Source organism: Mustela putorius, unplaced genomic scaffold, assembly GCF_011764305.1.
Source record: "Mustela putorius furo isolate JIRA1106 unplaced genomic scaffold, ASM1176430v1.1 tig00003848_pilon_pilon_pilon, whole genome shotgun sequence".
Classification (NCBI taxonomy): Eukaryota; Metazoa; Chordata; class Mammalia; order Carnivora; family Mustelidae; genus Mustela; species Mustela putorius.
The window spans coordinates 505,840-521,806 of record NW_025422001.1 but is presented as its reverse complement, the minus strand read 5'-3'; the positions used below and the strand labels follow the sequence as shown (position 1 = coordinate 521,806).

Here is a 15,967-nt window from a genome sequence, read left to right as displayed (position 1 = left end):
CTGTGACCATGCTCAGCTCAAGGTGGTTTCCTCTACACAACTCTAGCTCTAGTCCCTTCAGGCCTAGAAGTGGCTAATTGTTACTAGCCCTAGTTTATTGCAGTACCCCATGTGGTTCTTCTACATCTTCTAGGCAGTGTAGCCTACTGTTTATGGCTGAGTGGGTATGAGCCATCACATGCATATATGGACATATATTGGGGGTAATCAAACTTTGTCCTGTTAGCTGATTGCACTCATCTTTAGAATTGATTGTTAAAGATTTATGCAATTTTATAAAGAACTATTGAGCTTATATTGGATTCTTAAATCTAGAAATTTTGGGCATCAGACAGGAGCAGTGACTAATGGCCATAATATGTCTTTTTAAAAGTTTCAAAATTTGGGATCATATTTATTCTTTTGTTTTTATCTTGTTCTTGTGTACCAAAATATTGAGGTTATTTTCAGTTATACTAGGTCATGAATTTTATTCACCGGTTTCCCTCTTGTTCATTTGTGAAAGATGTAATGAGGTTTTAACTATGATTCTTCACTTTCTATTAAGTTTGTTGTACTGGTAAAATCGTTATCCGAGTGAAAATGTTATAATAAAGGAAAACACGTTCTTATCTCGGAAACTCTAGATAAACTAATCCTGGGAAGTTTGAGATAAGGAGAAACTCTAGATAAACTAATCCTGTGAAGTTTGAGATAAGGATAAGGGATATAGCTTAAAAACAAAATTAGGTAAACTAATTGAATAAAGATTAGAATGTGGAGTAGATGGGTTGAAAATGAGATAGACTGATAACTAAATACTTAAGTCAGTGTCTGGTTTTGTAGTACCATACTGTTTTGATCATTACAGCTTTGTAATATAACTTGAAGTCTGGAATTGTGATGCCCCCAGCCTTGCTTGCTTTGCTTTTTCATGGTTGCTTTGGCTATTCAAGGTCATTTGTGTTTCCATACAAATTTTAGGATTATTTGTTCAAGCTCTGTGAAAAATGCTATTGCTATTTTGATAAGGATTCCATTAAGTGTGTAGATTGCTTGGGTATTATATTTTAATGATATTTATTCTTCTGATGCCTTAGCATGGAATGTCTTTCCATTTCTTTGTGTCTTCTTCAATTTCTTTCATCAGTGTTTTACAGTATTCAGAGTGCAGGTATTTTACTTCTTTGGCTAGGTTTATTCCTAGGTAGCTAATGGGTTTTGGTGCAATAGTAAATGAGATTGTTCCCTTAATTTTTCTTTCTGCTGTTTCATTATTGACATGTAGAAATGCAATAGATTTTCATACATTGATTTTGTGTTCTGCTACTTAACTGAATTCATATATCTGTCCTAGCAGTTTTTTTTGTGGAGTCTTTCAGGTTTTCTGTTTATAGTATTAGGTCACCTGAATGCAGTGAAAGTTTTACTACTTCTTCACCAATTTGGATGCCATTTTTTCCTTTTAGTTATCTGACTGCTGAACATATGGCTTCCAGTACTATGCTACATAACAGTAGTGACAGTGCACATCCTTGTCTTGTTCCTGACCTTAGAAGAAAAGATTTCATTTATTCCCCATTTAGGGTGATATTAGTTGTGGGTTTTTCCTATATGGCCTTGATAATATTGAGGCATGCTCCCTCTAACTGTACTTTTTTGAGGGTTTTGTCATGAATGGATACTTTATTTTGTCAAATTCTTTTTCTGCACCTATTGAAGGGATCACATGGTTTTTATCATTTACTAATGTGATGTCTCACATTGTTTTGTGAATATTGAACCACACTTGCAACCCAAGAATAAATCTTACCTGATCATGATGAATGATTTTTCTTTCTTTTTTTTTTTTTTAAGATTTTATTTATTTATTTGACAGACAGAGATCACAAGTAGGCAGAGAGGCAGACAGAGAGAGAGGAAGGGAAGCAGGCTCCCTGCTGAGCAGAGAGCCTGACGTGGGACTCGATCCCAGGACCCTGAGATCATGACCTGAGCCACAGGCAGAGGCTTTAACCCACTGAGCCACCCAGGTGCCCGATGAATGATTTTTCTAATGTATTGTTGGATTTGGCTTACTAGCATTTTATTGAGGGTCTTTGTAGCCATATTCATCAGGGGTATTGGCCTGTGGTTCTCTTTATTAGTGGAGTTCTTATCTGATTTTGTTATCAGAGTATTGCTGTCCTTATAGAATGGATTTGGATGATTTTCTTCCTTTACTATTTTTTTAAATAGTTTGAGAGGAGTAAGTTTTAACTCTAAGTGTTTGGTAGAATTTTCCTATGACGCCATCTGGTCCTGGACTTTCGTTTGTAGGAAGATTTTTGATTACTGATTCAGTATTTTTGCTGGTTATGGGTCTGTTCAGATTTTCTACTTCTTCCTGTTTCAGTTTTGGTCACTTATATATTTCTAGGAATTTATCCATTTCTTCTAGGTTGTCCAATTTGTTGGACATAAACAGTTGTTTGTATTTTTGTGGTCTTGGTTGTTAGTCCTCCTCTCTCATTTGTGATTTTCTTTCTTTTTTTTTTTCTTGATAAGTCTGGGTAAAAGATTATCAATTTTATTTTTTTTTAAAGAGCCAGATCCTAGGTTCATTGATATGTTCTATGTTTGTTTGTTTGTTTCTATATTTCCTTTGTTCTGTTCAAGATTTGTTTCTTGTTACTTTTCTAACTCCTTTAGGTGTATAATCTTTTCTGTATATAGCAGAAAGTTGATGTTAAGTTGATGATAATTTATGTTTAAACCCATTATTTTCTCATCTTTTGCCCACATTTCAGATATGCTATTATATTTTATATCTTTTTTTGTGAGTTCCTTGACTGATTATTTACAGAAATCTTCACCTTACTGCTTTGGTGTTTCCTACTATTATGGCATCACTTTTTGTCTCTCCTTCCAACTCAAAGTGTCCCTTTTAATATTTCTTTCAGGGTTGATTTAGTGGTCATGATCTCCTTTAGTTTTTGTGTTTGGGAAACTCGTTATCTCTCCTGTTATTCTGAATGATGGCTTTGCTGGATAGAGCATTATGGCTCCAGACTTTTTCCATTCAGCACTTTGAGTATATCATGCCCTTCCCTTCTGGCTTGCAATGATTCTGTTGAGAAATCTCCTGCTAGCCCTTTAGGCTGTCCCTTGTAACTTACTGACTTCTTTTATCTCATTGCTTTTATGATTTCTCTCTGTATCACTGAAGTTTGCAAGTTTAACTATAATATGTATTGGTGTTGGTCTGCTTTTGTTGATTTTGATAGTTCTCTATGTCTACTAGATGTGTTCCATTCCCTATATTAGGTAAAATTTTAACTATTATTTCTTCAAATATTTATCTGCCTTCTTTTCCTGCTCTTCTTCTGGTACTCCTATAATATGAATGTTACCATATTAGATGGAGTCACTAAGTTCCCTAAGTCTATTCTTGTTTTGCATAATTTCTCTCTCTTTTGTTCTGATTCATTACCTTCCATTTCTTTGTCATTTAGGTCATTAATTCATTCCTCTGGTACTTCCAATCTGCTGTTTTTTACATCAATTGTGTTTCTAATCACATTTATTGCACTCTTCACCACTGATCCTTTTTTAACTCTTTTATCTCTGTGGTGAGACTATCCCTGAAATCTTCCATTCTTTTCCAAAGTCCAGTGAATATCCTTATGGTCATTGCTTTAATCCTCCATCAGTCATGTTATTTATATCTGTTGCCCTTAGAGCTCTGGCTGTGACCTTACCTTGTTCTTCATTTGGGATAAATATCTGCATTGTGACATTTTTGTCTAAGTGTCTACCATCTTCTGTGTTAGAAAAGCCACTTATGTCTCTTGCTTCTGGAAATAATGACCTTATGAAAAGGAGGTCATGTACTGCCCAGGGCCTCGTACTTCAGGGAGTGTCTCTGGTGTAGGCTGTGTGTGCTCTGTTGTGCTCTAGCTGGTTTATCCTGCAGGCCAGTCTCCTGCAGGAGCTCTTTTTGCCTGCTATGGGCGGTGTTTGGTCTCTGGTCTGAATGTGGGGAGCTTTAACTATGTGTGTTTTGATCTGCTTGTGAAATAAAACATGTTACTGCCGGGGCGCCTGGTGGCTCAGTGGGTTAAAGCCTCTGCCTTCAGCTCGGGTCATGATCCCAGGGTCCTGGGATCGAGCCCCACATCAGGCTCTCTGCTCCGCAGGGAGCCTACTCCCCCTCCTCTCTGCCTGCCTCTCTTCCTACTTGTGATCTCTGTCTGTCCAATAAATAAATAAGATCTTAAAACAAAACAAAACAAAACAAAACAAAAAAACAAAAAAAAACACGTTACTGCCTCCAACTGAACTAAGGACCTGCGAAATTCTCTGGTCAGGAGATGTGGTTTGGGAAGGGGTTTGTTTTAGTCTCCTGGAGGAGGAACTGCCACACTGGAACTGTGGTAAGCTTACTGAGAAGGGTAGTTCTACTACCCTCTGAGTATACAGCACAGAGTATGGAGCTTAGTAATAAGCTGCACAACTTTCTGTAGGTGGCTCTGTGTTCATGCAGAGGGCTGAGGAGAGAAATGGTGCTGGCCAGCTCCTTTGTTCCTGGAGAGGTGTCTCCAGGAAAGCTGCCTCTCAATGATAGGCTCTGACAAGAACAAATGATCTCTGCACTTTTTGTCCTAGGCACTCTTTTGTTTGTTGTTTCCATGCTATCTGTCCCCATTTTTTGCCTGCTTTCTGTCCAAGAACAGCACAGTGCCCTTTAGGTGTTATCCCAGCCAAGCCCACTGACTTTTACAACTCTAGGCTTTAAGCCCCAGTGGTTGTAAGCACTCACAAAATTCATCCCCTCTTGTTTTTCTAGCCAGTGGCTATGGGGAAATGTTTTTCTTATATATTCCCCTGTGTGCTCCTCTCCCTCTCTTTTTTAATCTCACCCTTCTCAGTGATCATGGCTCCCTCCCCTGCACAGCAGCCAGGATTCCTTTATCCCATAAAGCATGTCTCTGAACTTTCTATCTTCTTCAATAATGCCTCTTCTCTCCCTTTGGTTCTGTAATTTTCCCCATCAGTCTTCAGGTTGATTTCTGGGATATTTAGGATGATTTCATAGTTATCTAGTCATGCTTGTGAAATGAGGTGAGCCTAGGTTCCTCCTATCTCACTGCCATCTTCCTGTCCCTAAGCTTATTTTAACCATATTTATCAGCAGTCCTGTCATGAAGTTGGGGATGAGATCATACAAAGTTCCTTTTCTTTTTTAAGTTTTTGCTTATTTATTTGAGAGAGAGAGCATGAGAGGGGAGAGGTCAGAGGGAGAAGGAGATGCCCTGTTGAGCAGGGAGCCTGATGTGGGACTCGATACCAGGACTCCAGGATCATGACCTGAGCTGAAGGCAGTTGCTTAACCAACTGAGCCACCCAGGCACCCCCAAAGTTCCTTTTCTTTAGTGTAAGATTTGATTGTCTATGATAGTCCTTCACAGAATAAGTGGGGATCTTATGTATTTAAATCTTCAAAGGAAAGGGTATGGCAACAGATAGAAAACCTTAATTTTTAGTATAAACAAAACAGTTTTAGAGATACCCTTTAGAGTTATTTCTGTGAAACAGGATTTTTGTAAAAGTACTACATAATCTGACAACTTCAGTAAAAATAAATAGGTAAATAAAAGCTCTCCTATGTTGTCAGCATTATTGTTTCATGTTCTTTGGTGCAATTCCACAGGAGTCTAAAACTACAAGGGGATAGTCTGAATGATGGGAATGCTGACCTCATTGTTTGTGAGCCTATCACTCAGCAGGATGTATGAATCAAATGCAGAGACTTAAACTATCCAGAATTTTCTCCTTGTATGGATAAAGCCTGGGCTTTTACAAAGCCATATTTTCATTAGCTATTCTTAGAGAGTATTACTACTAAAATACTTGATCAAGATTTTTTGAAAAATGAAGTCTGTAAATATTTGATGATTTACTATAACCATTTCAAGTGATACAAGTGGTTATTTTAATGGTTAATAAGTTAATTTCTATTTCTATTTTGTAAATTTCCATAGAGCTATATAGCAGTTTGAATTCTCAGTAAGGTAGGAGACATGGTGACCATTTTGTAGTGTATAAAGTAATTTTATAAATTTCATTCCAGCTCAAATGCAAGGAAAAAATAAGAGATTTACTTTCTACCCATGAGCAACAAGTTGCTAAAAATAATTAGATAATTTATAATGGCAATATCACTAATAATGTAATCATTCAATTTTAATAAACAGCTTCTGGGAAAAGACATCTGAAATATACTATGTAGAATTCTTGATTGTACCATTCAAAGTAGTAGCTTATTGGAGGGAGTATTACCATATGCAAGCTCTCCTTAAAACAATTCTATGCTTCCTAAGTTTCTGAACACGAAGTCAAACTAGTATCTTATCATTGTTATTAGCCTCCATCACAAAAACTGATCCAACTCCCTCTTATGAATCCTTATTTGAACACTTTACATCCAGAAAATATAATCCCTCAAATAGTATACTGTATATTCAGGATTTTTAAAGCAGTGCAAGTCATATTAATGATGCCAGGCATGTCTATGGAATGTGGTGTTTCTCCGGTTTTAGCAGAGACTTGGTAGGAAGTACTAGATTTTCTTTATTTTATCTTGGTATAATATTCTGGTTAAATACTGTTACACTGAAAAGAAATAAAAAATTTAAAAAAATATTCTTGTTACATGTTACAAAACTGATGAACCCTGAAAATACTGTTATATGAATGAAATCAGTCACAAAAGACCATATTGTGTATTTCCATTTATATGATATTTTCAGAACAGGATAATCTATAGAGACAAAAAGTAGTCATTAGTCTCTTAGGGCGGGGTAGGATAAAGAGGCTGGGGGTAGTAGGGAGGAGAGGATATGGAGTTTCTTTTTGAGATGATTAAAATGTTTTAGCATTGATTGTAGTTATGATTGCATATATCAGTAAGTATACTAGAAACGTTGAATTGTATACACTAAGAAGTTGAATCATATCATATGTGAGTTATATCTCAATAAAGCAGTTAGAAAGTGAGACAGTTGACCCTTGCACAGCATGGGTTTGAATTGTGCAGGTCTGCTTACACAGACTTTCCTTGATAAGTACAGTGTACTTTCTCTTTCTTATGCTTTTTTTTTTAAAGATTTTTTAATTTATGCTTTTCTTAATATCTATTTTATTGTAAGAATACAGTATAAAATGTATATAAGATAAAAATATATATTAATCGAGTATTCATGTTATCAGTAAGGCTTCTGGTCAACAGTAGGTTATTAATAGTTAAGTTTTGGGGGAGTCAAAAGTCAAAAGTTATACACAAATTTTTCACTGCACAGTGGTTGGTGCCACTAACCCCCAGATTGTCCGACGTCAACTGCTCGTAGTGTTGCATTGCATTCTCCAATCCACCAGGGTCTGATGAATTAATTCAATTCAATGAAAGTCATGAGGCATCTGTCATATGCAATGCACATTGTACCATCATTGCAAGAGATAAAAGATTAAACAGCCTCTACCTTTAAGGAGATTACAACACAGTAGGAGGTTGATGATATAATAAAAATAACTATAGTGATGATGATGATAATCATGATGGTAGGAGGAGGAAAAGGGGAATTAATACTCACTATGCATTTACTATATGCCAGGAATTGTGTTAAATTCTTTAAATGTAATTATGTCTTATTCTCATTACAATCCTAGAGATATATGTTATTATTTTTCTGACACTGTATCTAAGGAAATTGAGGTACAAAGATGTGAACTCAGGGTCATATATCAAGAAATGAAGAGTGAGAATTTCAACATAATGCTTAGCCAAAAGCCAGTGCTTTAAACCACTAGAGCCCATAAGTACATAATTATTTAATACAAGATAGATTAAGGTGTTATTAAAGAATCAAGTAAAAGTGATGAGCCAATTGAAGAACACATCCTGTTTGCAGCTCAGGAATAATTAGCAGTCAGTCCAGTTCTAAAATACATATGTGTATTTGAATGTCTGACTACAATTTTCATGACTCATAAAGTAGCTATAAACCTACACTACACTATTTTTTGTAAAATAAATAAGATCAAACGGAAAATGACTACAGAGTTACAATGTGCAACTTTCAAAGGTGCAAATTTCTCCTCAGCAAAAGTTACAATAAACAAAGAATCTATTACAATATCCAAAACGAGATAACACATTTTATTCACTCTTCTTAATTTCAATCTAATCCCTTGTCTTCAGCCTGAGATATATTTTTTAAAGATTTTATTTATTTATTTGTCAGAGAGAGAGAGCGAGAGAGAGCATGAGCACACAAGCAGGCAGAGTGGCAGGCAGAGGCAGAGAGAGATACAGGCTCCCCGCCAAGCAAGGAGCCCAATGTGGGACTCAGTCCCAGGACTCTGGGATCATGACCTGAGCTGAAGGCAGTGGTTTAACCCACTGAGCCACCCAGGCGTCCCTTCAGCCTGAGATCTTTAAAATTCTTTTTGTGCTAGTGATTACATTCCTAAACTAGATTGTATTGATCTTTCCCCTCTAGTGTCTTGTTGATTTTCTCACTGTTTTTCTTCCCATAGCCAAAGTTAGTTGAATATAATGGCTAAAGATATTCCTTTCTTTTTTTTTTTTTTTTTTTAATCCAAGTCCAGTTAGTTAACATACAGTGTTATATTAGTTTCAGGTATAAAATATAGTGATTTAAAACTTCCATACAGCACCCTGTGCTCACCAAAAGTGTACTCCTTAATCCCCATCACCTATTTAACCATCCCCTCACCTACCTCCCTTCTGGTAGCCATCAGTTTGTTCTCTGTAATTGAGAGGCTGCTTCTTGGTTTGTCTCTTTTTTTCCCCTTTGCTCATTTGTTTTGTTTTTCAAATTCCATGTATGAGTGAAGTCACGTAGGTGTCTTTCTTTGAGCAACTTATTTCACTTAGCATAATACACTCTAGCTCCATCCATGTCATTGCAAATGGCAAGATTTCATTCTTTTTTGTGGCTGAGTAATATTCCATTATATGAAATATATATGGAATATAATGGAATAATTATATATGATACACACACACAAACACACATATTCTTTATCCATTCATCAGTTGGTAGACATTTTGGCTATTCCATAATTTAGCTATTATAGATAATGCTGCTATAAACATTTGGGTGCATATGCCCCTTTGAATTAGCATTTTTGTAACCTTTGGGTAAATATGTAGCAGAGCCATTGCTGGATAAGGTAGTTCTATTTTTAACTTTCTTATGAATCATATAAGCAAGTCACTAATAAAAACTTCAGTGCTTTTCACATAAGGGATACATTATTTTGTTTTCAATCTGGAGGCTACATATTAAGTGTTCACATAAATCTATTTAATCTATTGTCTTCTACATATTTCCATATCGCTTTACGATATCATCTATACTTACATCTAAAAAAAAAAAAAAAAAAGCATTCCTCTTCCTTACCAAGTCCCCAAGAGTGCTTTTAAAAATTCCTCCCTCTACAATTTACTGGAATATTATTTTGGCTGTAATCAGAGAAATAATGAAATAGTCTTACTTTCCAACAGTCAGCATTGCTGATAAGCATAAAATGTTATGCTAAACCACTCTCTTCCTCAGTTATTACATAAAAACCAAAAAACAAAATAACATTTCCTTCTACTATGGCATAAATGGTCACTTCTGAAACAATCTGAAGAAAGATGTGAGAGAAGATCCATGAATTACTTTATGTAAACAACAAAACGGACATTCTAGAATGCTATGGTAGTAAATTAGGCTTGGTGATGCTATGGTAATTAAAAAAAAAAGACCCCAAATCTCAGTGGCTTAACATATAACAGTTTATTTCTTACTCTCTAAAGGTTCACAGCAAGTCCATCAACTCTCCAGGGCTGGTGCCTAATAAACAGTAACTTAGAGATACAGTCTGCAACCATCTTGTAGGTATACCATTTGGAGTACACTGAGAGAGCTGGAAGGTCATGCAGGACATTTTGCTCCTCCATTATGAAATCATACCTCATTTCTGTTTACAATTTCTGCAATCCCTCTGCTAGAAGTAGTCAAATGGCATTGCCTAACTACAAGAGGCTGGGAAGTGAATGGGAGCACACAGATATTTGGTAAGCTGTTAATGTCTTTGCCATATTCTACAAATTATATAAGCTTTTTTCATATTTTAATGAAAAACAATTTTGGAAAACTCTATGTGGATATAAAATATCCCTTAAATATATTTTTATCAGCAATTTTTTTTAGCAAACAAGTAAAATTATGAAAATTTAAGATGATCTAACATGACATTACATTTATAATGTTTCAAGAGCATTTCTGAGAGATTCTGGCATTTCAACTGCAAAAATTGGGGAAGCCAATATTTATTTACTTGGCGTTCTCTATCTTTATAATAACTTTACCTTTGATTCAAGGGAGCTGATATGAAATCAGCTATTAAAAATTTATTGATTCTCTCATCATGCCAAAATACTTTATAAATATGACATTACAATTAGCACATCCTCTGTAACAAGTAGTTCTTTCTGAGACATCAATTGATTCATATTACTCTGATATATCAATATGTAAAATAAAAATAATTCTCAACTCATTTCAGCATTAGTGGTAAACAAGCACGAGGCACCAAATCTTAGTAAAATATGACACAGGAAGATCAAAGGTGTCATTATGTCCTAAATTGAATTCCTATTTTACTCCAATACCAATGCTTAACACACTGAGTTTTTAAACAGCATACTTATTAAGATTTTGGCAGTAGTTTTATGTAACAAGTCACATAGCATACTAGAGGTCTGGCACTTAACTTGCTTACAATAAACAAGCTTCAATATGAAGGCATTAAATATTTTTTCAAAAACCTTCTTTTTACATGCTAAGTATTTTGTCAAGTGTGCAATTAAACCTAGAAATGAAATATAGTAAGATTAGGAAATTACAAACTTGTAACCTAAGCATAAATCATATAAAAAGGATTACTGGTTATGTAGAATATCCCTGGATAATCAAAAATTAATAGTATAAAACATGCAAAATATTTCAGAATCTTTATTAATCAAAAAATACCAGGGTTTATTTAAAATGATTCCCCTCTAAAGGGTATCAAAGTTAATTCAAATAAGGTAACACTCTAATGCTAAACATTATTCAGTACTGTTGAAATGGAGGTAAATTTCATAGAACTGGGGGCTTACTTATCCTTCCTGTCTTCTTGTTCACTTGAAGCAGCATACAACATTCCAGAATTTCACTAAATAAGAAAAGAATGGCTGCTGCACTGGCAAAAATAAGATGTGTAAATATCAAAGGCACACTATTCAGCTAGCCAAAGTGGTAGCGAACTCTTTTTCCCCCACAAGCCCTTTCCCCATGTAAACTAAAGTTTATCAAGAAGTAAAATAAACTAATCTTCAAAAGTAAGGATTCTGAGTCATCATTAATTATACGCTTCAAAAATGTCAACTACAGCTGTCTGGATATTTCTGATTATATTTTAAAGATATATCCAAATTAGATATTTTTAAATTAGATAAATTTGGGGCTCAAAATTATTATCTAAAACATTTAATTCAATTCCAAATGTTTTAACTACTAGTATGAACAACAGGGTTTTAGCTCTCAGAAGAATTAACCATTGGAAGGGAAAACACACACACAAACAAAATTATATATTTATACTGCAGGCAATGGTTATGGCCCTTTCTGGCACAGTGGCATATGACTGGCACTCAGTCAGGAATAATTCTACAAACAAAGGGAAATTCATGCATTTTTAAAAATATTCCCTAACATTCACAGTTGATATTTCCTTAAATTCCTGCTTTTTTAAATAGGAAAATCTTATTTTTTTCTTGTTATCCTGACTTGTGACTTGAACCCGACTTCTTTTTCTTCTTCTTACCATGTTTCTTGCGCTGTTTCTTCTTCTTCTTCTTTGCTTTTTCTGTTGATTTTTCTCGCTCTTCATGTCTTCTCTTCTTTTTTGCTTGCCCTTCCTCTTCATAATCTGATTCCGATGAGGACTCTGATGATGAGGGTTTATCTTCAGGATAAGTCTTCTTTCTTTTTTTGCTGCGACTTCTAATATACTTTTCTTTCTCTGTGCCATCCTTTGACTTCTTTTTCTTTTTCACAGATTCCTTGGTCTCTAATTCAGATTCATATGTAGAGCTTTCTGATGATTTATATGAATGGTTCTTCTTTTTCTTTCTCTTTTTTCCTTGTTTTTTTTCCTCATTCTCAGAATCAGAACTGCTTGAAGAATCAGAGCTTGATGAAGACTGACAAGATTTCTTCTTTTTCTTTTTCTTTTTTTCTTTTTTTTTAGAAGAGCTCTCATTTCCACTCAATAATTTCTCTCTACTTTTTTCCAATTCTTTTTTCCAATTCTCATTCATTTTTTCTTCAAATTCAGCTAATGCCTTGGAGCCTTTCTTTTTATTTTCTAATTGTTTCTTCACTTCTTCCCAGGTGGGCCTTGGTCGATTCAGATAATCTTGTATTGTTGGGCCTGTAGATTGAGTCTGGCCCCTCCATCTGGCCATTGCTATAGGATTCATATAGGCCACTCGATTATCTCGCTTCCCCATGGTGCCTGATTGTTCCAAGAGCAGACTCTCAATGCCAAGAAGAATAAAGATAAACTCTCTTTTGGTTCTTCATCTGCTGGTATATCAAGCATCCTATTAGTATATCATCCTGTTAGAGAAGCAGAACGAATGGTTACAAAATGCCTTTAATATGAGACAAAATAAACACATAAGCTTAATTGTTCATCAGTACCTATCAGTATAGTATAGTAGAAATTTTCAAAATCTTAGACCTTTGGAACAAAGAATATGCACATTTAAGACTTTTGCATACTTAAGATATTGTGGTATGAATATAACATACAGTATTTTTTATACCTCAGGTAAGGTTCTTACTAATTTTTAAATAAATATTTCATTTTATATTATGTGATACTGCTTTTTTTTCTTTCATTTGGCCTTATGTAGTATAAAAAGAAATAAATTTCTATAGCTGAATTCTGTATGAGGCAGATCTCCTCCACCTTAACAAAGTGCAGCACAATCCACTCTGACAGAAACCTAGGAGTCATACCTGAGAAATCCTGTCCCTCAAGTCTTATATCTAATCCATTACTATATCCTGTTGTTTAAGCCTTGACAATAGGTCTCATATCTATTCACTTTTCTCCAAATATATTGTCACCAATTTAGTACAGATGCCATCATCTTTCACTTAGACTATTAATCTCTATTATCAATTAAGTATTATCTGCCAGGGACTGCTTAGTGTTTTGTAACAGATTACCTCATTTAATCTCTAGACTAACTCTATGAGGATGATTATATTATTATCCCTATTTCACAGATGAAGAAACTGAGTCTTAGAGAATTTGAGTAACTTGCATAAACTAACAGCTAAAAAATGTCCAAATTAGGATTTAAACCAAGGCAGTCTGACTCCAAACCCCGAACACCTAACATAACACTATATTGTCTCTCTACATCAACCTCTTAATTGATACCTTTATTTCTACCCTTACTTTCTTCAATTCCAGCCCCACACTACAACCAGTAGGTCTTAAAATAATACAGTGGTTTTATATTTTAATGAGAATCAAATCCAGACTCCCATAAAAGTCTTATATGATCCATCTTGTTTCTTTTTATTAGTTTTTAAATTTTTTAAAAATATTTCATTTATTTATTTGGCAGAGAGAGAGAGAGAGAGCCCAAGTAGATGGAGCAGTAGGTAGAGCAGTAGGCAGAGGGAGAAGGAGAAGCAGACACCCTGTTGAGCAGAGAGCCTGATGTGGGGATCCATCACAGGACCCTGGGATCATAACCTAAGCTGAAGGCAGACACTTAACTAAGCCACCCAGGTACCCATCTCTCTTACTTTCATCATCCCTTTACTCAATTCTATCTTTTCTTATCTTCTCTTGGTTTCTGGAACATGATAAACTCCAAGCTTAGCCATCATGGCCCATGCTACCCCATTCTTCAGGTCTCAGCTTATTTATTTATTTGTATGTATGTATTTTTAGAGGGGGGTGGGTCAGAGGGGGAGAGAGAATCTTAAGCAGGTTTCATGCCCAGAGCAGAGGCCAATGTGGGGCTTGATCTCATGACCCTGAGATCATTACCTGAGCTGAAATCAAGAACTGGACACTTTCCAGAATGGCTGCACAAGCCTGCAGGACCCAGCAATTGCACTACTTGGGTATTTACCCCAAATATGCAGATGTAGCAAAAAGAGGGGCCACATGCATCCCAGTGTTCATAGCAGCAATGTCCACAATAGCTAAACTGTGGAAGGAGCCAAGATGTCTTTCAATAAATGAATTGGATAAAGAAAATGTGGTTCATATATACAATGGAATATTATTCAGCCATCAGAAAGGATGAATATCTACAATTTGCATCAACATGCATATAACTGGATGGTATTATGCTAAGTGAAATAAGTCAAGCAGAGCAAGATAATTATCATATGGTTTCACTCATATGTGGAACATAAGGAATAGCACAGAGGACCAAAGTGGAAGAGAGGGAAAACTCAATGGGAAGAAATCAGAGAAGGAGACAAACCATGAGAGACTCTGGACTCTGGGAATGGTTACAGAAGGGAGGGGGGGTGGGAGGATGGGTAACTGGGTGATGGGTATTAAGGAAGGTATATGATGTGAAGAGCATTGGGTGTTATATGCAACTAAGGAATCATTGAACACTACATCAAAAACTAATATGTTAGCTAACTGAACTAACTAACTAACAACTAAATAAATAAATAAATAGAATGCTTAAGAAAAAAGCTGGATGCTTAACCCATGGAGCCACCCAGGTGCCCAGGTCTCTAAATGTCAATTCCTCCACAAAGAAACTATTAGGTGGAACTACATAAAATTGCCAATTATATGGGACAGAAACAGTTAAATACCAGCCACTTCATAAGTATTAACTTTATATTAAAGCATGTTGCCTTTGTACCTTCCCCCATACACATTATTCTCTATTATAGTTCCTTGTATCTTTTATGCACAATACTTATCAAACTGGTGATTATTTCATTTGTCTGGTTATTTGTGTGTGTGTGTGTGTGTGTGTGTGTGTGTGTTTGTGTCCACCACTAAATATAAGGCCAAGAAGAGTAAAGGCCATGTTTAATCTTTCTTATTCACCACGGTGCTCCTAGTATCTAGCATGCCATGTGGCTCACATTAAATATTCAATAAATATTGGTTCAATAATAAACAAAAACGTGGATAGATGGGTTTATGGCTCTGGGAGAAAGGGCATTTAGAGAAGCTTCCTAGAATTGGTGATGTCTGTACAGGAGTTTTAAAGAATAAAAGTTCACCCTGGAAATGAAGACATGAAGAACATTCCAGGCAGAGAAAACACAATGTGGGGGGAGGGGGACCAAAAAACCAGGAATATGAAAGAGCACCATGTGTTCATGTTGATGAAGCCTAAATTTCAAAAAAAGCAATGGCTAGAAGTAAGGCTACATAGAGAGGAAATAGCTTGATCACAGAGCCCCTCTAAAATATATAGTTGTTAGGAAGCCAACAAAGTCCTTTAAAGAGAAGAAAAAGATGATCAGGTATATCATAGTTTTTCTTGTCAGTCTCTGTTCTGATTCTGACCCTTTAAATCAACCAAACATATCTACTCATCATAAACTCAATATCACAGATGTTACAGTGACTCTTGGTGATAGTTTCCTGCATTTAATTGTTGTGTTCGTGATATTATTCTCCTTCCCTTTCAGTTCTGTCCAGCTCCTCTTAGTTCTTTCTGTCATTTACATTCTGACTGATACTCTAAATATTTATCAGATATTATTGTTTCTCTGACCTTATAAAAAGCCCTTAAAAACTTTAGTTCATATTCAGCTTGCTGGTTCTCTCACTACTGGACACTTAGAATAGCATAATTCATTCTAACTTCAGTTCC

General features: G+C 35.5%; 1 protein-coding gene across 1 annotated transcript; it reads right to left on the bottom strand.

Annotated features, from left to right (window-relative positions):
* Positions 1-11,541: 11,541 nt before the first annotated feature.
* Positions 11,542-12,703, bottom strand: FAM133A (family with sequence similarity 133 member A). Its single transcript, XM_004775975.3, has one exon. It carries the CDS (start codon positions 12,587-12,589, stop codon positions 11,855-11,857), a length of 735 nt encoding a protein of 244 aa, XP_004776032.1. The 5' UTR covers positions 12,590-12,703; the 3' UTR covers positions 11,542-11,854.
* Between the last annotated feature and the right edge of the window lie 3,264 nt (positions 12,704-15,967).